Source organism: Dendrobates tinctorius, unplaced genomic scaffold (genome assembly GCF_039654945.1).
Source record: "Dendrobates tinctorius isolate UK_male_01 unplaced genomic scaffold, ASM3965494v1 ptg000417l, whole genome shotgun sequence".
Classification (NCBI taxonomy): domain Eukaryota; kingdom Metazoa; phylum Chordata; class Amphibia; order Anura; family Dendrobatidae; genus Dendrobates; species Dendrobates tinctorius.
Window position 1 is genome coordinate 368,929 of NW_027362081.1, and position 25,254 is coordinate 394,182.

The following is a 25,254-nucleotide window of genomic DNA, read 5'->3' on the forward strand; positions in this document are numbered from 1 at the left end:
TTCAGTTCTGTGCGAGGGTCTCTGGCTCCACAACGAGGGTGCAGACCATTGACTGGACTGAAATCTGCTCCGATGTCGGATGACATGTATCATGTGAAGAGCACAGCTCCAGTAATGTTGATCAAAACCAGGCAACGGCTCAAATGGCAAGAAAAGAATAGCGTCATGGGGGAGTGACCTAAGAAATGGCGCAATCACTACTGGAATCTAGCGGCAGAATAGGGCAAGTTGTGATTCACAGAAGACACGGATGGATTCTCATGTAACCAGCGGGTAACGTGCCACCTTCAAGCAGCCACCTGCACATGTCAGCTGGAGGACGCAGTCATAGTGACAATATTAGGTTTGTAAGTTGCTTTTCGAAAAAATATGTTAGAATTGAGGAGCTGAATGAGAGGCAATGCTCCAGTCTCAGATATACCGATGAGAAAATTGAGAGAGGTCCCAATTATAAAACAGAATGTGAATTTCCAATGCCCACATCGATGAGGGAACTACAATACCCAGAGAGATTAGCAAAATTAGGATTATTTAGTCTAGAAAAAAGATGACTGAGGGGCAATCTAATAACCATGTGTAAGTATATAAAGGGACAATACAAATATCTCTCCGAGGATCTGTTTATACCAAGGAAGGTGACGGTCACAAGGGGCATTCTCTGCGTCTGGAGGAGAGAAGGTTTCTCCACCAACATAGAAGAGGATTCTTTACTGTTAGGGCAGTGAGAATCTGGAACTCCTTGCCTGAGGAGGTGGTGATGGCGAACTCAGTCGAGGGGTTCAAGAGATGCCTGGATGTCTTCCTGGAGTGGAACACTATTGTATCTTACAGTTATTAGGTTCTTTAGAACAGGGTTCCCCAACTCCAGTCCTCAAGGCCCACCAACAGGTTATGTCTTCAGGATTTCCCTTGTATTGTACAGGTGAAGCAATTATCACCTGGGCAATACTAAGGAAATCCTGAAAACATGACCTGTTGGTGGGCCTTGAGGACTGGAGTTGGGGAACCCTGCTTTAGAAGGACATAGATCTGGGGATTTATTCTGACGGACTAGAGGCTGAACTGGATGGACACATGGCTTTTTTTCGACCTTGCTAACTACGTTACTGTGTTATAAATATATGTTATGGAGAGAGGAGGTGAATAAGCCCTTACAATGATCACATGTCCAGGGCATTTAGAAAAGTGGCAAAATCTGCATTTAGTTGTTCCTTCAGCGTTGTGAGAGCGTTCTTAACATCTTCAGGTGGCAAGTTAGAGAGATTATTGGATAACTCAACAAGCTTCTGTGTCGTATCAGCTGGAAGAAGATTTTGGAGGCAAGCACCTAAGTTATTGATTTGCTGACTTGGGGACAGTGTAGTTATCATTGCGCTTGTCTCTTCAGTAGTTATGTCTTCAAACGTTGTGTCTGCAATTGTTGTTGACTCTGTGGTAGATATAGTCGTTTCTTGAGTAGTTGTAGAGTTTTGAGTTGTACCGATTTCCTCTGTTGTAGTTATTGCCTCTTCTGTGGTGGTTAAGTCTTGAATAGTTGTATCTCGAATAGTTGTGTGTTGGTTTGCCGTGGTTTCCTTTTGTGTAGTGGTTACCTCTGGAGTGGTTGTGTCTTGGGTAATTGTTGTTTCTTCTGTGGTAATCTCTATGGCAGTTGTGGTTATGTCTTCAGGTGTTGTCAACTTGATAGCTGTTGTGTCTTCATCAGTAGTTATTGTCTCAGTTGTATCTGTTGTCTCTTGAGTAGAAGTTGTTCCTTCTGTGGTAATAGTGGTTGACTCTTGAGTAGTTGCAATGTCTGGGGCTGTAGTGGTTGTCTCCATTTCAGTTGTTGTTATTTCTAGGGTGGTTGAGTCTTGAGTAATTGTCGTTTCCTCTGTGGTAGATGTGTCCGGGGTTGTAGCTGTTGTCTTTTTTTCAGTGGTTGTTAAGTCTGTGGTGGGTGTGTCCTGCACAATTGTTGTTTCTTCTGTGGTAAACTCTAAGGGACTTTTGGTTGTGTCTTCCGGAGTTGTCACCTTGATTGTCGTTGTGTCTTTATCAGTAGTTATTGCCTCAGTTGTATCTGTTGTCTCTTGAGTAGACGTTGTTGCTTTTGTTGTAATAGTGGTTGACTCTTGAGTAGTTGTGTCTTGAGTAGTTGTAATATCTGGGGCTGTAGTGGTCTTCTCTGTTTCAAATGTTATTATCTCTGGGGTGGTTGTGTCTTTGACAATTGTTGTTTCTCCTGTGGTTATCTCTAGTGCAGTTGTGGTTGTGTCTTCTGGTGTTGTCACCTTGATAGTTGTTGTGTATTCATCAGTAATTATTTCCTCAGTTGTAGCTGTTGTCTCTTGAATAGTTGTTGCTTTTGTGGTTATAGTGGTTGGCTCTTGAGTAGTTGTCTCTTCAGTACTTATGATATCTGGGGCTGTAGTGGTTGTCTCTGGGATTGTTGTGTCTTGGCTTGTTATGTCTGTGGTAGATATTGTCGTCTCTTGAGTAGTTATGTCTTGGGTTGTAGTAGTCTCTAGTGTGTTTGGTTCCTCTGTGGTGGTTGCATCTAGGGTAGTTCTTGACTTTGTGCTAGATGGGGTTGGATTAGTTGTGGTTGGTGTTGTGGCTGACAGAGATGTTTTTTCTGTTGAACTTGGTGTTGTGGTTGTTACTTCTGTTGTGCTTGGTGTTGGAGTGGTGGCTGGTGTTGTAGTTGTTACTTCTGTTGTGCTTGGGGTTGTAGTTGTGGTAGGTGCTGTGGTTGTAGTAGTTGTGGTTGTTGGTAAATTCTTTTCAGGATCTGTAATAATAAAAAAACCCTCAGACATGTTTTGAGTAGGTAGACATAGTATCACTCGGGCATGATTGCTGATGATTTTCATGCGGGAGGTCTTTCTGATATTACTTATGGGAGTTCACTGTCTGATGTCTGGAACCATTGGTATGGTCACTGTGGCCGGCATTCTTTAGGGGGGCACTGTTTCTAGCTATATTAATATGATCATACTAAAACAATTGATTGTGTTAACAATGCCTCGCTTTATATATAAGAGTATTCTATCTGGCTGTATTTTGCAGGGCACTGTGAGTGGCTCCAGATGTTATTGATGGTGCGTTTACTATCGCATGGGCCATCCATGGATACGAGACCATCTGGTCATAGTCACAATGCACTGTGGCTGGCGTCACTCATGATGGGGCTGCAATGATGTTATCTAGGGAAGAATAGAGGTTAGCTCTGGTTTTTGGGCACACCAAGATTTCTTCAGAAGAACATGAATGACATCAAGCAGGCCGTCTATGACATCCTTACAAGGCTGAGAAGACTAGAATCGAGAGTCTCATTGACAGAAAGGACTCCATTGCTATCAAAGTCCATCTTCCAGTGTGACTCTCATTCATGTAAGAAGATGAATGCATTTTGTATTTTTCCTCATGAAAAGCAATAAAGAAGAGATTTCCCAGCTGCCCTGGACAGTTCCAGAAATATAAAAAAACTGACCAACACTTCCAAAGAGAAAAATGAAAGTGTGAACAGGTGCAAATAAAGAGAGTCACAATACATAACTAAATGTAGCTGCACTCGGAAACGCTACAGTCTGCAGACATTGAGTATGTGAGACTGGGACTGCATTATTGCTATAGAAAACATGATAAAACATGAGGGTACCTAACGCACAAATTGGACAATTCATGTCAGCCCAACAGCCTGCGACAAGGCGACCCTCTCTGTTGGGAGCCGAAACCTAACATGATGCCTCTCAATTATGTGCAATTATATGGGTGAGTAGGATCAAGCTCTATTCAAAAAAGGCCTCAGGCTGATGGGAGGAGTAGTGCTCCCTTAGGCTGATGGGACGAGTGCTCCCTTAGGCTGATGGGAGGAGTAGTGCTCCCTTAGGCTGATGGGAGGAGTAGTGCTCCCTTAGGCTGATGGAAGGAGTGCTCCCTTAGGCTGATGGGACGAGTGCTCCCTTAGGCTGATGGAAGGAGTGCTCCCTTAGGCTGATGGGAGGAGTAGTGCTCCCTTAGGCTGATGGGAGGAGTAGTGCTCCCTTAGGCAGATGGGAGGAGTAGTGCTCCCTTAGGCTGATGGGAAGAGTGCTCCCTTAGGCTGATGGAAGGAGTGCTCCCTTAGGCTGATGGGAGTAGTAGTGCTCCCTTAGGCTGATGGGAGGAGTAGTGCTCCCTTAGGCTGATGGGAAGAGTGCTCCCTTAGGCTGATGGAAGGAGTGCTCCCTTAGGCTGATGGGAGGAGTAGTGCTCCCTTAGGCTGATGGGAGGAGTAGTGCTCCCTTAGGCTGATGGGAAGAGTGCTCCCTTAGACTGATGGGAGGAGTAGTGCTCCCTGTGGCTGATGGGAGGAGTGCTCTCTTAGGCTTTAGGCTGATGGGAGGAGTGCTCCCTTAAGGTTTAAGCTGATGGGTAAAGGGCTCATTTACGCCTTAGGTTGATGGGAGGAGTGTTTCCTTAGGCTTTAGGCTGATGGGTGAAGTGCTCCCTTAGTGTTTATGCTTATTGGAGGCGAAATGCTCCCTTAGGCTGATGGGATGAGTTCTCCCTTAGGCCTTAGGCTGATGCGAGGAGTGTTCCCTTAGACCTTAGGTTGATGGGAGTTCTCCCTTAGGCTTTAGACTGATGGGAGGAGTGCTCCTTTAGGCTTTAGGTTGATGGGAGGAGTGCTTCCTTAGGCTTTAGGCTGATGGGAGGAATGCTTCCTTAGGCTTTAGGCTGATGGGAGGAGTGCTCCCTTAGGCTTTAGGCTGATGGGAGAAATGCTCCCTTAGGCTTAAAGCTGATGGGTGGAGTGCTTCCCTACGCTTTATGCTGATGGGAGGAGAAGTGCTCCCTTAGGTCTTGGGTTGATAGGAGTAGGAGTGCTTTCCTAGGCTGATCGGAGGAGTGCCCGCTTAGGCTTTAGGCTGATGGGAGGAGTGCTCCCTTAGGCTTTACGCTGATAGGAGAATGAGAGCTCCCTTAGGCTTTAGGCTGATGACAGGAAGAGTGGTCCCTTAAGCTTTAGGCTGATGGGAGTAGAAGTGCTCCCTTAGTCCTTAGGGTGTGGGAGGAGTGTTTCCTTAGGCATTGGGCTGATGGGAACAGAGCTCCATTAGGCTTTAGGCTGATGGGAGGAGTGCTCCATTAGGTATTAGGCTGATACGAGGAGTGGTCCCTTAGGTTTTATGCTGATGGAAGGAATGCTCCCCTAGGCTTTATGCTGATGGAAGGGATGCTCCCCTAGGCTTTATGCTGATGGGAGTACTCCCTTAGGCCTTAGGCTGATGGGAGGAGTACTCCCTTAGGCTTTAGGCTGATGGGAGGAGTACTCCCTTGGGCCTTAGGCTGATAGGAGTGCTCCCTTAGGGTTAATGCTGATTAGAGGAGGAATGCTTCCTTAGGCCTTAGGCTGAAGGGAAGAATGCTCCATTAGGCTTTAGGTTTATAGGAGTGCTCTCTTAGGTTGATGGGAAGAGTGCTCCCTTATGCTTTAGGCTCATAGAAGGAGTGCTCCCTTAGGCTTTAGGCTGATGAGATGAATGCTCCCTTAAGCTTTAGGCTGATGAGAGGAGTGATTAATTAGGCTGATGGGAGAAGTACTCCCTTAGATTTTAGGTTGATGGGAGGTACAGGTGTGCTGAGATCTTACCTGTGCAGTAGACGTCGAATCTCAGCATTCCTGAGAACTTGTACACGTAGTATCCTTTGGGACAGGCCTTCACTGGGAGTTTACCAGCAGCTACATTTCCACTCAGAGAGTTGCTGACTAAAGGAACCATCTTGATTCCATCACCAATGTTTGGATGATCTTGAGCAAGAGAAAATGGTTCCAGGGACCCACATTTCAATGCCCCCACCTCTCCCACTTTCAGGCTGGTAGTCTGGCTTCCCACATAACGGAACCAGCCAAAATTGTATCTGTCAGTACTGAATCTGCCGGTGGAATTAATGGAGGACAATCTACCATCTCCATTCAGCTCATTATAGAAGTCACAGGGATCCGCACATGTAAAATTGTCGTTGACTTTCAGGCAGTCCTGGTCACTGGTACAATTAGCTCCAGAACAGAGGGCCGAGGGGTTGGGAGTACAGAGGTAAATACCATTGCGGTTAATGCAGGTTTCTGTTGGGGAACACTTGTTCAGAGTTGGGGAACTACATTCATTAATGTCCACACATGTCTTCTTCTGCGTATCCCAGGTGTATCCATCAGGACAGCACTTGGATGTATCACAGAATGCCATCCTCGTGCAGTCCAGACCGTTTCCGATGAAGCCAGCCTTGCAGGAGCAGATGACGTAGACATTCTTCTGTTCACAGTTGGCGTTTGTGGGATTACAGAAGTTGCAGGATTTTGCATCTGTTCCAAGAAAATAAAGAATAAAAAGACGACGTTATTTGCTTTGACAACAGAAGATGCAATGTGTCAATTATTACAGCCTTGACCCTTGAAAGAAAGTTTGCATTGCTCTTAATGGATTATGAGACTGAATATGGTAAAGAACAATGAAAATCCTGGAGAATGTGTCCAGGAACTGAAGAGGGGTCATAAAATAGGATCCCGGATGAACTGGGGGCAACCAGACACCCCGATTCATGACACTTTTGATATTGACCCTGGAATGCCTGACTTTGCTGACTCACGGCCTGTCCGTGGGTAGTGACTAACATCACATTTGTGACTAGCATCACCGTGACATTCTGGGAAAACCCATAATGGGATATTCTATGGCAGCACAAGCTCGGCCATTGGTACCTGGAAAAATACAAAAGAAAACATTCTACATAATACTGTAGTAGATTCTGGAGAAACAGCATGGAATATGCCGGATGAAAAAAAGAGGAGACATTCTGGTGAAACACAAGACAAGACATTCTGAAGGTCTAGATATGTTAGAGAACTACGAGTTGGGACATTAAGCTGATAAACAACATGGTGGATACTTGAGAATCACTATATGGAACACTCTGCAACAGCAAAGAATGGTAAATTCTGAAGGAAAATGGGAAATTCTGGAAAAACCCAAGATGAAACATTTTATAGTCACAGGAGATTGGAGATCCTGGGGAAACCTCAGGTGGGTCATTGTGGGGAAAGATGACATGGAAATACAGGGGATTCTGGTCAAGCAAAAGATTATACTTTTTGGAGAAACTCAATAATGTGCATTCTGTTTGGTTGCCCCCGGTTCGTCAGGGGATTTATTTAATCCCACTTTCCAGTTCCGGTTTGGAACTTGCAGCTCTCTGGCGCCCCCCTTACCCTCAGGTTAGTCAGGGAACTACACCTAGGATAAGTAGTCACCAGAAAGGCTGCCTTGCTGTGTACTGGCTATTGTACATGCTACAGTGAGGGCGGTATGACTATTCCTAGTCTCTTGCGGGAAATACACTTATAAAACTCAGTCCGTCACTGACAGAGTCTCCCCAAAAGCCCAGAACAATACGTTATTAGAGCAAAACCAAACTAGTAAATATTATAGCTTTTACTCCAAAAAGAAAGAGGCAGTGTTTACAATAGTATAAAAAGGTATTACAAATGAGACAATTATGATATGTACAAACGATTACAAAATAAAGATGGTTTAAAGGTCAGCTTACATGCTTCAGTTACTGGCAAGCTATGTGGCGATGGTTGGTGGGGGAAGGGAACCGTCACATTCATCAGGTCAACTTGCATAGCCTATTATAGCTAGTTACCCGGGAAAATGACAACCTCCTTACTCGACTCCCTAATGTTATACTCTCTGTTCATGACCTCACTGAGTGGGTGGAGCTATGGAATGCACTCCCCTTTTCAGAAGTTACCAAAACATTACTAATTCCATATCTCTGGGTGGAAACCTCATAGAGCGACGACGGAACAATAATCAATCTTGTTCTGAAATTAGCTTTCTATTAAGTCCAAACATGAAGTGGACGTATGACTTGGTTAAGCAGAAATCCATTTCTTGTATTCTGCTGGTGCTGGCGCTTAGAAAACTCACTGGGTGGTGGTTTTACCGATGTAGATGCCGAAAATGTGAGATTCACACCAATATCAATAATTGGTGCCATTATATTTGATCTTTAATGAACACTGTACTAGGACAAAGAACAACCCATGTGCTTGAGACTGCTTTCAACCAGTTTGGGGCCATAAAACTACACAGTGAGGGCTGACAGCACACTGGATTCACATTACAGCTGGATAGCAGTGGAAAGAGGCTGGAATCACACACACACAGCTGTGAAGGGGGGAAAAACTGCAAGGGGGGATTATGGATGGGCATGTCACTCACAAAACCAAGGAGATGTAGCAGAGCTGTGTATGTGTGCATATTCATGACAGGGACCCTATGAAGAAACTCAACAATGGAAATTATAGAGCAACACAGGGCTGGACATTCTGAAGTATGGCAAGTTGGGTTATTTGATACCAGTTCAAGAATGTAGATATTGATGAAACACAAGGTGTGACATTCTGGAAAAACACGTTTGAACATTTTTAAAAACGCTCAAGACAAGACGCTCTGTAAAACATATAATGTCACAAAACAGGACACTTTGGAACAACATAGAATAAGATATTTTAAAGGATGAAATATTCTGGAAACACCTAGTTGGCCCCCAAAAAATCAGGAAACTGGAAACTTTACAAAAACTCTAAACAGGATTATTCTGGAGAAAAACAGGACTGAATTCTCCCAAAAATCACAAGACTGGACAATCTTGAGAAAAACAAAATGGGACATTCTAAAGGAGCACAAAGAATTAACCAAAAATAGGACATTAGGGCTACTTTCACACTTGCTTTTGGAGGCGCAGCGGATGCTCGGCATGAAGCTCCACCCCTCTGTCGCGCCTCCTCCGGTCAGCTCCGCCTATGAGCGCATGCCGCAGCTTGCGGCCTGTGTACCCTATCTTTAGCATTGGGTATGCAGGCCGTGCGCAGGTATGCTTTTGCCGCCGCATGCGTCTTTTTGATGGTGCGGCGACCTGCGCCAAACGCAATGTGAGACACATCCTGAGGGGAAATGTTACATCTACAGTTGCCAGCCTGGCTCTGGGGTCCAGATAGATATATTGGCGTGTGTGTATATCAGACACTGATGGGACATACATTTTCGACTTCAGGGCTTTGGAGAAGATTACAGTATGCATATTTTCTCATAACTGTAACACCTGCCTATAAGCCCCAAATCAATAGTAGCCAGGTAGCTGACACCTGTCATTTTATGTTTACTAACTATCTATGGAAAGGTAAAATTCTCATAAAAATATGGGGGCGATCTTGAACTTCTGCGATAATCGGGAATAAAGATATCTCATAAATTGGGAATTTCATAAACTCCTGAATGGCTGAAAACATTTCACAACCCATCCCACGTGAGTTCATCAGGTGCTAATAAAAGGTCAAGACAAATTATGATGTGTGTTCCTGTAGAGAGATACACATCGTTGTATATGAATCCCCGTTCCCTGAACATCTCTAATCCAAGTGCTCTCCTTCGCTAAGGTGAATCATCTCTGTGATCAGCGTTATAAGTTCTTTTGTTTATCCTGTTTTATTTTATGTACTTGTTTATGCTGTATTGCTTTGTCTGATTTGTTAAATATTTTGTATATTTTTATAAATGCTGCCTATTGTTTTGGATTAAATGTAAAATGTAATAATTCTGTTCCTTTTGTTCTGTAAACTGCACCCCGAAGCCATCACTACCTACCAGGCCTGCAGTCAGCCTGTATAAATGACGCGGTGGCAGCGAATAGTCTGGGGTTATCATGAAGTTCACAGTGACTGTATTGTGGGGTATATACATCTATTCCATGCATTGGAATCGGAGCTGTATATACCATACGCTCACTGTTACTTTCCCGATAACTGGTCTAGTAGTGGAAACAGCCTGCATTCTCATAATTTTCTGGATGATAGGGGGCAGCAGAGAGTGGGTGGGTTCAGTTATGACATCCCTGGCTGTGATCTTTGACAGCTACATTAATCACATGATTACTTGCAGACAATCACGGAAAATAAAGGTTCTTTTATTACTTTAATAATAATAATCCTCAATATAATACAATACAAGGAACAATGAATTCAAGTGAAATGGAACAAGCGTATGTGATAATATTGAGAAATGGCCAGATAACCTGCAGCACCTCGGAGGAGCAGTGGTTCAGAGAAGAAATGTCGAAAGAGGAGGAAGATCAGATACTTACTTGATGTGATCGCTGAAAAAACAGGAAACAGAGAAGAATTAGTTACTGCAAATTCACAAGACAAATATCAGCAGTGGTAGGTGAGAGGGCGGTGCTGGAGTATAAGGGGTGTGGTCTCATCATTATATCAGTGATGTCATCACCAGGGCGGGGCTGATAACCTCTCACATGTATACAAGCAGGTTGTCAGCAGTGGTAGATGAGGGGCGGGGCTGGAGTATAAGGGGTGTGGTCTCATCATATCAGTGATGTCATCACCAGGGCGGGGCTGATAACCTCTCACATGTATACAGGCAGGTTGTCAGCAGTGGTAGGTGAGGGGGTGGGGCTGGAGTATAAGGGGTGTGGTCTCATCATTATATCGGTGATGTCATCACTGGGGGCGGGGCTGGAGTATAAGGGGTGTGGTCTCATCATTATATCAGTGATGTCATCACCGGGGGCGGGGCTGATAACCTCTCACATGTAGGGTGTCAGCAGTCATAGGTGAGGGGTGGGGCTAGAGTATAAGGGGTGTGGTCCCATCATTATATCAGTGATGTCATCACCGGGGGCGGGGCTGATAACCTCTCACATGTAGGGTGTCAGCAGTGGTAGGTGAGGGGTGGGGCTAGAGTATAAGGGGTGTGGTCCCATCATTATATCAGTGATGTCATCACCGGGGGGCGGGGCTGATAACCTCTCACGTAGGTTGTCAGCAGTGGTAGGTGAGGGGCGGTGCTGGAGTATAAGGGGTGTGGTCTCATCAGTGATGTCATCACCGGGACGGGGATATCATGGCCTCACTGCACAGTGTTGAGTGGTCACGCACAGATTTTGGTTGATGAGAAGGTTGGCTGTTTTGGTGATCTGGATCATCTCTGCCGGATACTTATGTTCAGGAGGTTTTTGTGTTGGAGAATATTTTTTTACTCACTTTGTCCTTGAGATAGACTTGAGCATAAGGTGAGGACCAGCACCCCCAGCAGAAGATTCGTCATCCCCATCGCTTTCTAGAAGGAAACAGACAGTTATTCCACAGTAGACGGGATGAGATTCCTGCAGATTTGGAGGTAGGTGGCGCTATTTGGGACAATGTCCTGGCTTTCACTCTGTGTCTGCGATGTCTGAACTTCTTCCCATGCAGGCTCACTGCCTGCGTAAGGCTAGCTTCACATTGGCGTTGAGGAGGGCTGCGGATGGCAGCCACTTCCTCCCTGAAGCTCCGCCCACGCTCCGCCTGCTTCTATATGCGTCCTGCGTTTTTCTGTGTATCTATCTTTAATATTTGGTATGTAGGGACATGCGTTGTATGCGGATGCGTCCACATGCGGAGATTTGACGTGTGCGACGACCGCACGGAAATGCCAAATTTTGTGTTTTCGTGCGGTCGCCGCACACGTCAAATCGCCGCATGCGGACGCATCCACGAACAATGGTCCCTACATACCAAATATTAAAGATAGGTACGAAGGGAAACGCTGGATGCAGGCGGCGGTATGCAGAGTGTGGGCGGAGCTTCACGGAGAAAGAAAGGAGGTAGTAGGCAGCCATCCGCAGCCCTCCTGGATGCTAGTGTGAACCTAGCCTTACTGAGGAATCCATTACTCAGCAGTTCCTCCTCCTCTGGGAGAGCGGCCAGCATCTTTCTGTGCTCTTTGCATACTTGCATTTATTTAAAAACTCATTCTTCGCTTTTGTGGAAGTTTAATTTCCCCCGGAATCCGACACCCAATCTCTTGCACGGCACTCAGCTGTAGCAATGAGGCACAGGCTGCAACGTCAAGAATGGGAACATATTCCATACTTGAATGTGAGTGGTATTCTTCATTTCAGGGACAGTGTACATGCACACAAAGCTACATCTCGATATTCCAGTGCATTTCTATCTCTCTGTATTCTATGAAGAAAAAAATACTGTGTCTGTGACACATTTACAACAATGGCATTTTTAATGCACTTTTTAAAAATAAAATTCTCAGATCAGCAAGTAGCAGACATATTTGTGTCCCTGTAATCATAGTGACCCACACAACACAATGATCAGATAATGCACGGTGATCGGTAAACAGCATAAAAAATGGCTCAATTGATTTTGACTCCATTAAACCCATTAAAAAATGTAATAAAGTGTCTGCACATCACAACGCAATAACTTTCTCTGGTTATTATAGCACGTTTGCTGAATTTTATTTTCTCCCTTATTTGATACGTTTTTGGTGCAGATGTGAAGCCGCGTTTTTAATGTGCATTTTATGTGCAGAAAAGCTTTGATTCTGCCCTTAATAAAGTTTCTGCAGCTTTTTACTTCCACATAGAAGACAAGAGAGGCAAAAAAAATACCAAAACCGCACAGTTCAGCAGCATCTTTAGACCACAGGGGGAGCAGTTCTCATGAACTCACATCCACTTTGCTTTGGGCAGTTAAATGCCGCAGAATTTTTGGCAAAAATATGCAGCATTTACACCATATGTGAACATGGTCTTACAGACATATTTGGCAAGATGGCACTTATAAAAATACAGCTTGCCTAGAAAAAAAGAGAGGCCTCATATAGTGAAACTTACATAAAAATGAAAAAAAATATTGACTGCTTCAGCTATGACTAGAAATTCTATTACCACCAAGCACAAGCAGTCTAAGGGTTTAAAGACTGTTTCCAAAGACCTTGAGTTCCTTTCTTTAACAGATCTAAATGTTTTCAAAGAGATTCATACACATGGAATGGTCAATCTAATGACAGAATCCTAGGAATGGTCATTCAAAATGTTGCAGAAAACCACAAACATCCAGATGGCGACATCTGTCGTACTGCTCCAACCTACATCATAATGCAAGCAAGACATGGCTCTGGTAGCAAAGCCAAAGGAGCCTTCCAAAACTTTAAAAAGAGCAACTGAAAGTTTCCCCTACCAAAAGTGACACATGGCGGAGCAGCCAAGAGAGAAAAGTTTCCCTGACCAACAAGGACACATGGAGGAGGCACCTAAAGGGAAAAATGCCTCTGCCCTACAGTGACACATGTAGGAGAAGCCAATAAAGAACTGTGCCTCCGCCCTACAGTGACACATGGAGCAAGAACCTATAGAGAAAAGTGCCTTCTTCTTCCAGTGAGACATGGAGGAGGAACCTATAGAGAAAAATGCCTCCTTCCCACTGTGACATATGGAGGAAGAACCTATAGAGAAAAGTTCCTCCTTCCTACAGTGACACATGGAGGAGGAACCTATAGAGAAAAGTGCCTTCTTCCTGCAGTGACACATGGAGGAGGAACCTATAGAGGAAAGTGCCTCCTTCCTACAGTGACACATGCAGGAGCCTATATAGAGAAGTGCCCCTTATATATATAGTGGCCAACGTCAGAGATCTGTAATGGTACAGACCTGCTTTTCTGCTTCTGGGACTGGAAGCTTTGCACGGTACACGAACATAGAAATCTGATGACTTTTAAACATTTTACAGAATAATGTGCTACATAATGTATGAAAACTTCAAAATAATAAAGACTCAAAACCAACGATGTAAAAGAAGGAGAAAAACAAACTGCTTTACACTGACCAACATTGAGACCATGAGTGAATCCGACTAGTGTGTGCACGTCCGGGTGATGGATAAGCGTCTTTCCCGATTTACTCTTGGATGTTCTATCACCTTTTTATCTAGTTGTAATCAGAGAAATCTCATGAAGATCCTCAGTATTATAGAGCCACTGGCTCTTCAGCTTTTCAGTAGAATCCTAATAGTATCTGACTACTATCCTCATCATTTCGAATGTAGAGAATCTCCAAAGCTCAATGTCTCAGATCTGACAACCCAGAGGTGGTAACCTGCATGAAGAGAACCTCGAGGTGGAAGGAACTCACCAATGTTTAATGCATATCTCTCACACATGACATAAAAGTGGCACAAAATGATTTGTGGTTCTATAGTCTGGGAACATCCAGCCCCTCAGGGTCCGGTGCCAGTTATCATGTTGAAGGACCTTCGATATGTTTGTGTACCTCTATGACTCCATTCCTTAGCCACTGCCTATAGAGCTGGCTCCTGTAGTCTGGGAAAGTCCAGCCCCACAGGCAGCGGAGCGATCATCATGCGAATGGATCTCCTTGTACCTTGGTGGCTCCATTCCTTAGCCACTGCCTATGGAGCTGGCTCCTACCATACAGTACATGTTTCCTGTGCAGCAGCCGCCTGGCATTGAGTGCTCACATGTCTGTCCTCTCCCCGCTGACCTCTGTGTGAGGTGTAGGGATTCAGGTCATTACTGGGGTGCATGGATATGGGTCGTCCTCCCAGGGCTGTGGGGTACTCGGTACCGGGCCGGTGTCAGCGGGATATGTCACAGCAGCAGTGACCCGGTCCATGGCCCTGGGCACCCAAATCAAGGTGGTTTGTGGTTAATGTAATAATTCGTGATGCCACCTGTGGTGTTCGGCAAGGGAGGTGTTAAGCCGACGCTGCATGCAGATCCGCTGGGACTGATGGTATGGTGCAGCCAAGATGGTGTAGCTCCCCACAGGCGGAGCTGTAGTCCCAGGGCAGTGTAGATGTGGTTGGCACGGGGATGTAGCAGTGCCGACGGGGTAGGAAGCAGACAAGACACAGCGGGGTGCAATTTCTGTACCTTTACTTGATAACTGCAGTCCAGGGTCCTGATTACAGATGGTATTGGAGCAGGCTAGCCTGGAAGCAGCTAAGGGATTCTCTCTCACAGATGGGCCGTGCAGTCTCCTTCCTAGCGCTTGTGTGGTGTGACGTACTCCAGTACTTAGTTACTCTGAAGTTCCTCCTGTCAGATGTTCTTAGAACTTTACTTGTATGACAGACAGCTGTAGCCTGATCAGGGACGCTCACTCCTGGATCTCTATCCGTTTTGCTGTTGTGCCTCAAGTCTTAGATGGGGGTAGGGCATTTACAGCCTCCTACTCCTCTGGTGTCTGTGGCAGGACCGTTAGTATCCGTACAACCGTGGAGACCAGGCTCCAGTTCTTGCGCTCTCAAGCTGAGGGAGCTCTCCTTCTGCAGCTCAACCTCCAGCTTCTCACTCCTCGTCTGCACACTTCACCCTCCGCAGACTAACTAACTATTTCCCCCTCTGGCCCACAGAGAGCACTCCTCCCCTCAATCCTGGGTCAGAGCTCCCCCTGCTGGCCTGGAGTGGAACTGTGTTGTATGTATGGATTGACTGTGAGAGAGACCCATCATTGCCTCCAAGCCTGGCATTACCCTTCCCTGGAGGAAGGCAAAGCCACTGTGGCGACCATACTCCTGGGGGCGCCACAGTTACATCCAGCATTTCACAGATTAGGGACGAGACGTCTTCTGAGTGACTTACAGAATGAGAGGAACGTGTCCGATCTTTGAGTCATGGAGAAAATATCGTAATCAGAAAACAGAGTTTATATTAGAACTTTCCTCATAGATCAGTGGAAAGAAATTCTGGAAAATTCCTAGGATAGAAAATTATAAATATCTGTGCACCCAATGAAAGAGGCTACCCGGCGAGATATCACCTGAGGGATCCAACAACCTGCTCAGATCTGTACATAGCGCAGACATTGCTCACAATCCGGGGTGTTTATACAAGGCATCCAGCCATCAATCTCCGCAGATTTTATCTGTAAGGCTTCACTCAAACCTACCTGCGATGAGCGATTCTTCTGAAATTTTTATTTTCTATCTTCGGCAAATTTGACTGAGAAATTCTATATACAACCAGCCATTTTGCTGCAAATCACAGGAACTGCAAAGCCACTCACTGCCCTGAAGAGAGGTGGAACACTCTGGAGTCTCCTCGGACTGTGATGAACCCTCTATAAGCTCTTTATCACAAACTCGACCTTAGAAATGTCACCGTGAATTCAGCAGGTCTGGCTGCGGCTGAATGGATGGTAACTGGTGGGATCTTGATTAAGAACACACTGCACCCCATCATACAGACCTGTACAGAGAGGGGCGCAGACCGTGAGAGGCCGTAATCGGAGTCAGTGATGCTTTAATTTACCACAACTGCCACCTTCACTGAAAGGAACGACCCAAAAATGTTAGGGTAACACAAGATCTCCAGGCCAGAGAGCAGACAATGGAGCGGTGTCCGCAGCTCAAATCAGACTGATCAAACAGCTGCGCTAAAGTTCTGCAATGTGACACGCACACTGTCAGGCAGTCACAGAGGTCACCATTTCCAAAAATATATATTAACTAGCTGAAGAGCCCAGCATTGCCCGGGCATAGTAACTAACTTGGCTCCTTCACTTCCTCTCTGCTGACATTCCCACCATCATCATGGGTGACTTCAACATCCCCATTGACACCCACCAGTCAGCAGCCTCCAAACTCCTGTCCCTTACTTCATCCTTCGGACTTACCCAATGGTCCTCTTCAGCCACCCACACAGATGGACACACATTAGACCTGGTCTTCACCCGCCTCTGCTCTCTAACTTCACCACCTCCCCTCTCCCTCTATCTGACCACCATCTACTCACTTTCTCATCCCTGTCCTCCTCACCTATCACCCATGTCCAGCAGCATGCGCACCCCCGCAGAAACCTTGCACACCTAGACACCCACCCGCTCTCTGACTCTATCCTACCACTGTCCTCCATATCTTCGCGACACAGATAGTACCACTAGCTTCTACAATGCCACTCTTCCATCAGCCATCGACTCGGTCACCCCTGTCATGCATAACAGAGTGCGACGAATCAATAGACAACCCTGGCACAATAACACCACTAATAAGCTTCGCCAAGCATCCAGAATTGCTGAACGGCGCTGGAAGAAAACACATTCCCAAGACAACTTCACTGCACTCAAACAGGCAACACTTACATTCAAATCTGCCCTCACCTCTACTAAACAGGCCTACTTCACATCCCTTGTATCTTCCTTAACAGTAGTTCAATACTTTTACCTCCCTCCTCCGCCCACCACTGCCCCCTCCGACTTCCCCTAATCTCTGCCGAGGACTTTGCCGCACACTTCAAAAACAAGATCGACCAAACACGGCAAGTCAACCACCACAACCCCTTTGTATACCAGACCAATGCCCAAACCCCATAACCTCCTACTCTAACATCTCTGAAGGGGAGCTTGCTCATCTCCTCTCCAAATCACACCTCACCACTTGTGCACTTGACCCCGATCCCACCTCCTCCCCAACCTCACCAACACTCTTATCCCATCCCAGGTCTTCAACCTATCACTAACTTCTGGTACCTTCCCTTCTGCTTTCAAACATGCCACAATCACGCCTATCCTTAAAAAGCCAACCCTCGATCCAACAGCCATGTCCAGCTATCGCCCAATATCTCTGCTCCCATTCGCTTACATACTCCTGGAGCAGCACGTCCAAGCTGAACTTTCCTCCAACCTCTCATCTATCTTGCTCTTTGACAATCTACACTCTGGTTTCCGCCCCCATCGCTCCACTGAGACAGCCCTGACCAAAATTACCAACGACCTACTTACAGCCAAAGCTAACAGACAATACTCTATACTCCTGCTTCTAGATGTGTCCTCTGCTTTCGACACAGTTGACCACTGCCTCCTACTACAGATCCTCTCTGTCATGATCCATGCTGGATCATGTCAGATAAAAGCACTGGTAACCTTTTTTTTTCTCTCTAAAAGCTTTGTGCTTAGAGATAGTTTTGCCCCCGGTGGCCAGTATGGTCATTGCACTGGTGTTTTTAGAGATAGTTTTGCCCGATGGCCAGTATGGTCATTGCACAGGTGTTTTTAGAGATAGTTTTGCCCGGTGGCCAGTATGGTCATTGCACAGGTGTTTTTAGAGATAGTTTTGCCCCCGGTGGTGGTTAGTGTAGTTGCATGGGAATCAATAACAGGTGTGTTTACTCAATAAAGGTGTGTCAGTTGTGCTCACTGATGTTGGTGATATTGTTGGTCTTTTCCAACCATCCTGAGTGAAGGAAGGAGCTGAGGAGAGTCCAGGGGCAGCTCAGTCAGAGTCCTGGAGTGGCAGCTATGGTGTCAGCGAGGAGTTCGTGTAAAGCATGGTGGAGTGGCAGCTATGGTGTCAGTGAAGAATTCTTGCAAAGCTTGGTGGAGTGGCAGCTATGGTGTAGAGCTGCACTCACTTGCTGGACTCTGTTGCTGGAAGCTGCACTCAGGTGCTGGACTCCATTGCTGGGCAGTTGCACTCAGGTGCTGGACACTGTTGCTCCAAGGCGGCACTCAGGTGCTGGACGCTGTTGCTGTAAAGCTGCACCCAGGTGTTGGACACGGTGGGAGGAAAATGCACTCAGGTGTTGGACTCTGTCGCCAGGAGCAAGTGCATCAGAGCAAAGCTAAGTGTTTCCCTGTTTGTCACATTTCCTCATGTTGGTGTTAGTACAGCGGTGGGGCCAGTGACTGCACCACTCAGCTCCCAAGTAAGGAATAGGTGTAGGGTGTGCTAGGGTGACAGGTATCCTGATCAGCGACAGGTGAGGAGCCTGTATAGGGAGCGTTAGGAGTGTTAGGGACTCTGACTCAGGGGAGTGCAGGTGCTCTCCACGTCCCCCGTTCCCTATCGCAGGGCCCACCATTGTAAATGTTTCCCTATCCCCTGTGTCTTGTTGTATTAGTTACCGGCCTGCTGGCCGTGTCACACAGGACGGGGCATGTGACACTCTCCTCCTTTGGCATCAAAGACCTCGCCCTATCCTGGATCTCCTCATACCTTTCCAAACGCACATTCAGCGTCTCCCACTCCCACACCACCTCCTCATCCCACCCTCTCTCTGTTGGAGTCCCCCAAATCTCTGTTCTAGGACCCCTACTCTTCTCAATCTACACACTTGGCCTGGGGCAACTCATATAGTCCCATGGATTCCAGTACCACCTTTATGCGATGATACTCAGATCTATCTCTCTGGCCCAGATGTCACCTCTCTGCTCTCCACAATCCCAGAGTGTCTATCAGCCATATCCTCCTTCTTCTCCTCCTCCCGCTTCCTCAAACTCAATGTGGACAAATCTGAACTAATCATCTTTCCCCCATCTCACAAATCTTCCTTACCCGACCTTTCTATAACAATTAATGACATCACGCTTTCCCCCGTAACGGAGGTCCGCTGCCCCGGAGTAATCCTTGACTCTACCCTGTCCTTCACACCGCACATCCAAGCTCTCTCCACCTCCTGTCGCCTCCAGCTCAAAAATATCTCCAGAATCCGTCCCTTCCTCAACCCTCAATCTACTAAACTACTTGTGCATGCCCTCATCATCTCCTGCCTCGACTACTGCAACATCCTTTTCTGTGGCCTCCCTGCTAACACCCTTGCACCTCTCCAGTCCATCCTCAACTCTGCCGCCCGACTAATTCATCTCTCTCCTCGCTACTCCTCCGCTTCTCCCCTCTGCAAATCTCTTCACTGGCTCCCATTCCCTCAGCGTATCCATTTCAAATTACTAATACTGACCTACAAGGCCATCTATAACCTGTCTCCTCCATATATCTCTGAACTAATCTCCCGATTCCTTCCGTCATGTAATCTCCGGTCCTCCCAAGACCTCCTTCTCTCCTCCACACTTATTCGCTCCTCACCCAACCGCCTCCAAGACTTCTCCCGAATAGCCCCCATCCTCTGGAATTCATTGTCCAGCTATCATCCACGCTTGGATCCTTCAGACGGAACCTGAAAACCCACCTCTTCAGGATAGCCTACAGCCTGCAATGATCCCCCCTGCCTCCTCACCACTACTGGAGCTACCGCCTCACCATCACTGGAACTGTTGCATCCCCCCAACCTACTGTCTCCTTCTCCGCCATCCTGTAGAATGTAAGCCCAAAAGGGGAGGGTCCTCTCTCCCCTCTGTATCAGTCTGTGATTGTTAGTTTGTTTACTGTAAGTGATATCTGTAATTCGTATGTAACCCCTTCTCATGTACAGCACCATGGAATCAATGGTGCTTTATAAATAAATAAATAAATAATAATAATAATAATAATAATAATAACAACTGTGGTTAGTTATAACAAATTGTAATGATTATCCTCCATCCCATAGTCCAGTGCCCAAATACCCATCATACATACCCTCCATCCCATAGTCCAGTGCCCATATACCCATCATACATATCCTCCATTCCATAGTCCAGTGCCCAAATACCCATCATACATACCCTCCATCCCATAGTCCAGTGCCCATATACCCATCATACATATCCTCCATCCCATAGTCCAGTGCCCATATACCCATCATACATATCCTCCATCCCATAGTCCAGTGCCCATATACCCATCATACATATCCTTCATCTCATAGTCCAGTGCCCATATACCCATCATACATATCCACCATCCCATAGTCCCGTGCCCATACACCCATCATACCATTCCGCCATCCCATAGTCCAGTGCCCATATACCCATCATACATATCCTGCATCCCATAGTCCCGTGGCCATATACCCATCTTACATATCCTCCATCCCATAGTACCATGCCCATATACCCATCATACATGACCTCCATCCCATAGTCCCGTGCCCATATACCCATCATACATATCCTCCATCCCATAGTCCCGTGCCCATATACCCATCATACATATCCTCCATCCCATAGTCCAGTGCCCATATACCCATCATATATCCTTCATCTCATAGTCCCGTGCCCATATACCCATCATACATATCCTCCATCCCATAGTCCCATGCCCATATACCCATCTTACATATCCTCCATCCCATAGTCCCGTGCCCATATACCCATCATACATATCCTCCATCCCATAGTCCCGTGCCCATATACCCATCATACATATCCTCCATCCCATAGTCCCATGCCCATATACCCATCTTACATATCCTCCATCCCATAGTCCCATGCCCATATACTCATCATATATGCACCTTCTCCAAGTCCATCGGAGCACCTCCAACAGTGCTTGCCGGGCCGAGCTGGGCAGATTCCCTCTACACCTAACGGTTCTAAAGAGGGCACTGTCATTCCGGGCTCACCTACGTAGGAGCAATCCAAGCTCCCATCACCATAAAGCCCTGACACATGTAGGGGAAACAGAAAAACCAGGACCCTCGGAACAGCTCACCCAAACCCAACCTGACCAGAAAACCAATCACAACAACCTGACAAAAGCCGGAATCAGGAAGATGGTAGACGAAGGCCAGGAGAGGTACGTAAGTGACTGGAATAACGACATCATCAGCTCACAGAAACTGACCATGTACCAGAGTCTACAGAGAGACTACAGACTGGCTCCATACCTGGAGAAACTCCAGGACCCCAAAGACCGCAAGATCCTGAGCCGGTATAGACTCAGTGCCCAAAGTCTGGCCATCGAATCCGGCCGACACAGGCAGAGCTACAAGCCCAGGGAGGAAAGACTGTGCCAACACTGTGACCAGGAGGCCCTGGAGGATGAGACCCACTTCCTGCTACACTGCTCCAAGTACTCAGCAGTGAGGGACACTCACTTCAGGAGACTCTCACATCTCTTCCCAGATTTCACCACCATGAAGGAGGAAGAGAAAACATACATCCTGCTGGGGAAGAAGAGAGAGCAGTGGAGATAGCAGCGCAATATGTGAACGAATGCCATAGACTGCGAGAAAGAGAACTCTGATATGCCATGGACTTCTATGGCCCCCACCCTGGATATGCCCCAATCCCCCATCCACCTTCCCTATGCCATGGACTTCTATAGCCCCAACCTGGATCTGCCCCCATGCCCCCATCCACCTACCCTATGCCATGGACTTCTATAGCCCCAACCTGGATCTGCCCAATCCACCTTTCCTACAGCCCCTTCCCAACATCCCTACAGTCCCTATCCCTATTCCCTTCTGTACACCTGCTTTGGCAAAACTAATGTGTATTTAGTCCTGCCAATAAAGCTTCTTTGAATCTTGAATCTTGAATCTATATCCTCCATCTCATAGTCCCGTGCCCATATACCCATCATACATATCCTCCATCCCATAGTCCCGTGCCCATATACCCATCATACATATCCTCCATCCCATAGCCCCGTGCCCATATACCCATCATACATATTCTCCATCCCATAGTCCCATGCCTATATACCCATCACACACATTCGCCATCCCATAGTCCCGTGCCCATTTACCCATCACACATCCTCCATCCCATAGGCCCGTGCCAATATACCCCTCATACATATCCTCCATCCCATAGTCCCGTGCCCATATACCCATCATACATATTCTCCATCCCATAGTCCCGTGCCCATATACCCATCACACATCCTCCATCCCATAGTCCTGTGCACATATACCCATCATACATATCCTCCATCCCATAGTCCCGTGCCCATATACCCATCATACATATCCTCCATCCCATAGTCCCATGCCCATATACCCATCATACATATCCACCATCCCATAGTCCCATGCTCATATACCCGTCATACATATCTTCCATCCCATAGTCCCGTGCCCATATACCCATCATACATATCCACCATCCCATAGTCCCGTGCTCATATACCCGTCATACATATCCTCCATCCCATAGTCCCGTGCCCATATACCCGTCATACATATCTTCCATCCCATAGTCCCGTGCCCATATACCCATCATACATATCCACCATCCCATAGTCCCGTGCTCATATACCCGTCATACATATCTTCCATCCCATAGTCCCGTGCCCATATACCCATCATACATATCCTCCATCCCATAGTCCCATACCCATATACCCATCATACATATTCTCCATCCCATAGTCCCATGCTCATATACCCATCATACATATCTTCCATCCCATAGTCCCGTGCCCATATACCCATCATACATATCCTCCATCCCATAGTCCCATACCCATATACCCATCATACATATTCTCCATCCCATAGTCCTGTGCCCATATACCCATCATACATATCCTCCATCCCATAGTCCCGTGCCCATATACCCATCATACACATCTTCCATCCCATAGTCCCATGCCCATATACCCATCATACATATCCTCCATCCCATAGTCCCATGCCCATATACCCATCATACATATCCTCCATCCCATAGTCCCGTGCCCATATACTCATCATACATATCCTCCATCCAAAAGTCCCATGCCCATATACCCATCATACATATCCTCCATCCCATAGTCCAGTGCCAATATACCCATCATACATATCCTCCATCCCATAGTCCTGTGCCCATATTCCCATCATACATATCCTCCATCCCATAGTCTCGTGCCCATATACCCATCATACATATCCTCCATCCCATAGTCCCGTGCCAATATACCCATCATACATATCCTCCATCCCATAGTCCCGTGCCAATATACCCATCATACATATCCTCCATCCCATAGTCCCTTGCCCATATACCCATCATACATATCTTCCATACCATAGTCCCGTGCCCATATACCCATCATACATATCCTCCATCCCATAGTCCAGTGCCCATATACCCATCATACATATCCTCCATCCCATAGTCCCGTGCCCATATACTCATCATACATATCCTCCATCCCATAGTCCCATGCCCATATACCCATCATACATATCCTCCATCCCATAGTCCAGTGCCCATATACCCATCATACATAACCTCCATCCCATAGTCCTGTGCCCATATTCCCATCATACATATCCTCCATCCCATAGTCCCGTGCCCATATACTCATCATACATATCCTCCATCCCATAGTCCCATGCCCATATACCCATCATACATATCCTCCATCCCATAGTCCAGTGCCCATATACCCATCATACATAACCTCCATCCCATAGTCCTGTGCCCATATACCCATCATACATATCCTCCATCTCATAGTCCCATGCCCATATACCCATCATACATATCTTCCATCCCATAGTCCCGTGCCCATATACCCATCATACATATCCTCCATCCCATAGTCCCGTGCCCATATACCCATCATACATATTCTCCATCCCATAGTCCTGTGCCCATATACCCACCATACATATCCTCCATCCCATAGTCCCGTGCCCATATAACCATCATACATATCCACCATCCCATAGTCCCGTGCCCATATACCCATCATACATATCCTCCATCCCATAGTCCCGTGCCCATATACCCATCATACATATCCTCCATCCCATAGTCCCGTGCCCATATACCCATCATACATATCCTCCATCCCATAGTCCCGTGCCCATATACCCATCATACATATTCTCCATCCCATAGTCCTGTGCCCATATACCCACCATACATATCCTCCATCCCATAGTCCCGTGCCCATATAACCATCATACATATCCACCATCCCATAGTCCCGTGCCCATATACCCATCATACATATCCTCCATCCCATAGTCCCGTGCCCATATACCCATCATACATATCCTCCATCCCATAGTCCAGTGCCCATATACCCATCATACATAACCTCCATCCCATAGTCCAGTGCCCATATACCCATCATACATATCCTCCATCCCATAGTCCCGTGCCCATATACTCATCATACATATCCTCCATCCCATAGTCCCATGCCCATATACCCATCATACATATCCTCCATCCCATAGTCCAGTGCCCATATACCCATCATACATAACCTCCATCCCATAGTCCTGTGCCCATATACCCATCATACATATCCTCCATCTCATAGTCCCATGCCCATATACCCATCATACATATCTTCCATCCCATAGTCCCGTGCCCATATACCCATCATACATATCCTCCATCCCATAGTCCCGTGCCCATATACCCATCATACATATTCTCCATCCCATAGTCCTGTGCCCATATACCCACCATACATATCCTCCATCCCATAGTCCCGTGCCCATATAACCATCATACATATCCACCATCCCATAGTCCCGTGCCCATATACCCATCATACATATCCTCCATCCCATAGTCCCGTGCCCATATACCCATCATACATATCCTCCATCCCATAGTCCCGTGCCCATATACCCATCATACATATCCTGCATCCCATAGTCCCGTGCCCATATACCCATCATACATATCCTCCATCCCATAGTCCAGTGCCCATATACCCATCATACATATCCTGCATCCCATAGTCCCGTGCCCATATACCCATCATACATATCCTCCATCCCATAGTCCAGTGCCCATATA

The 25,254-nt window shown here is 46.6% G+C and overlaps 1 protein-coding gene across 1 annotated transcript; it reads right to left on the bottom strand.

The window, feature by feature from the left end:
• Positions 1–993: 993 nt before the first annotated feature.
• Positions 994–11,159, bottom strand: LOC141076480 (uncharacterized). Its single transcript, XM_073563958.1, has 4 exons — positions 11,090–11,159; positions 10,174–10,185; positions 5,621–6,331; positions 994–2,773 (listed from the first exon to the last, which is right to left on the bottom strand). Exons 1-4 carry the CDS (start codon positions 11,157–11,159, stop codon positions 1,161–1,163), a joined length of 2,406 nt encoding a protein of 801 aa, XP_073420059.1. The 3' UTR covers positions 994–1,160.
• Between the last annotated feature and the right edge of the window lie 14,095 nt (positions 11,160–25,254).

Coding starts and splice junctions, on each gene's coding strand:
- LOC141076480 (XM_073563958.1), bottom strand. CDS start 11,159: ATGGGGATGACGAATCTTCTGCTGGGGGTGCTGGTCCTCACCTTATGC. Junction 2,774..5,620: donor ATTCGACGTCTACTGCACAG/GTAAGATCTCAG, acceptor TTATTATTACAG/ATCCTGAAAAGAATTTACCA.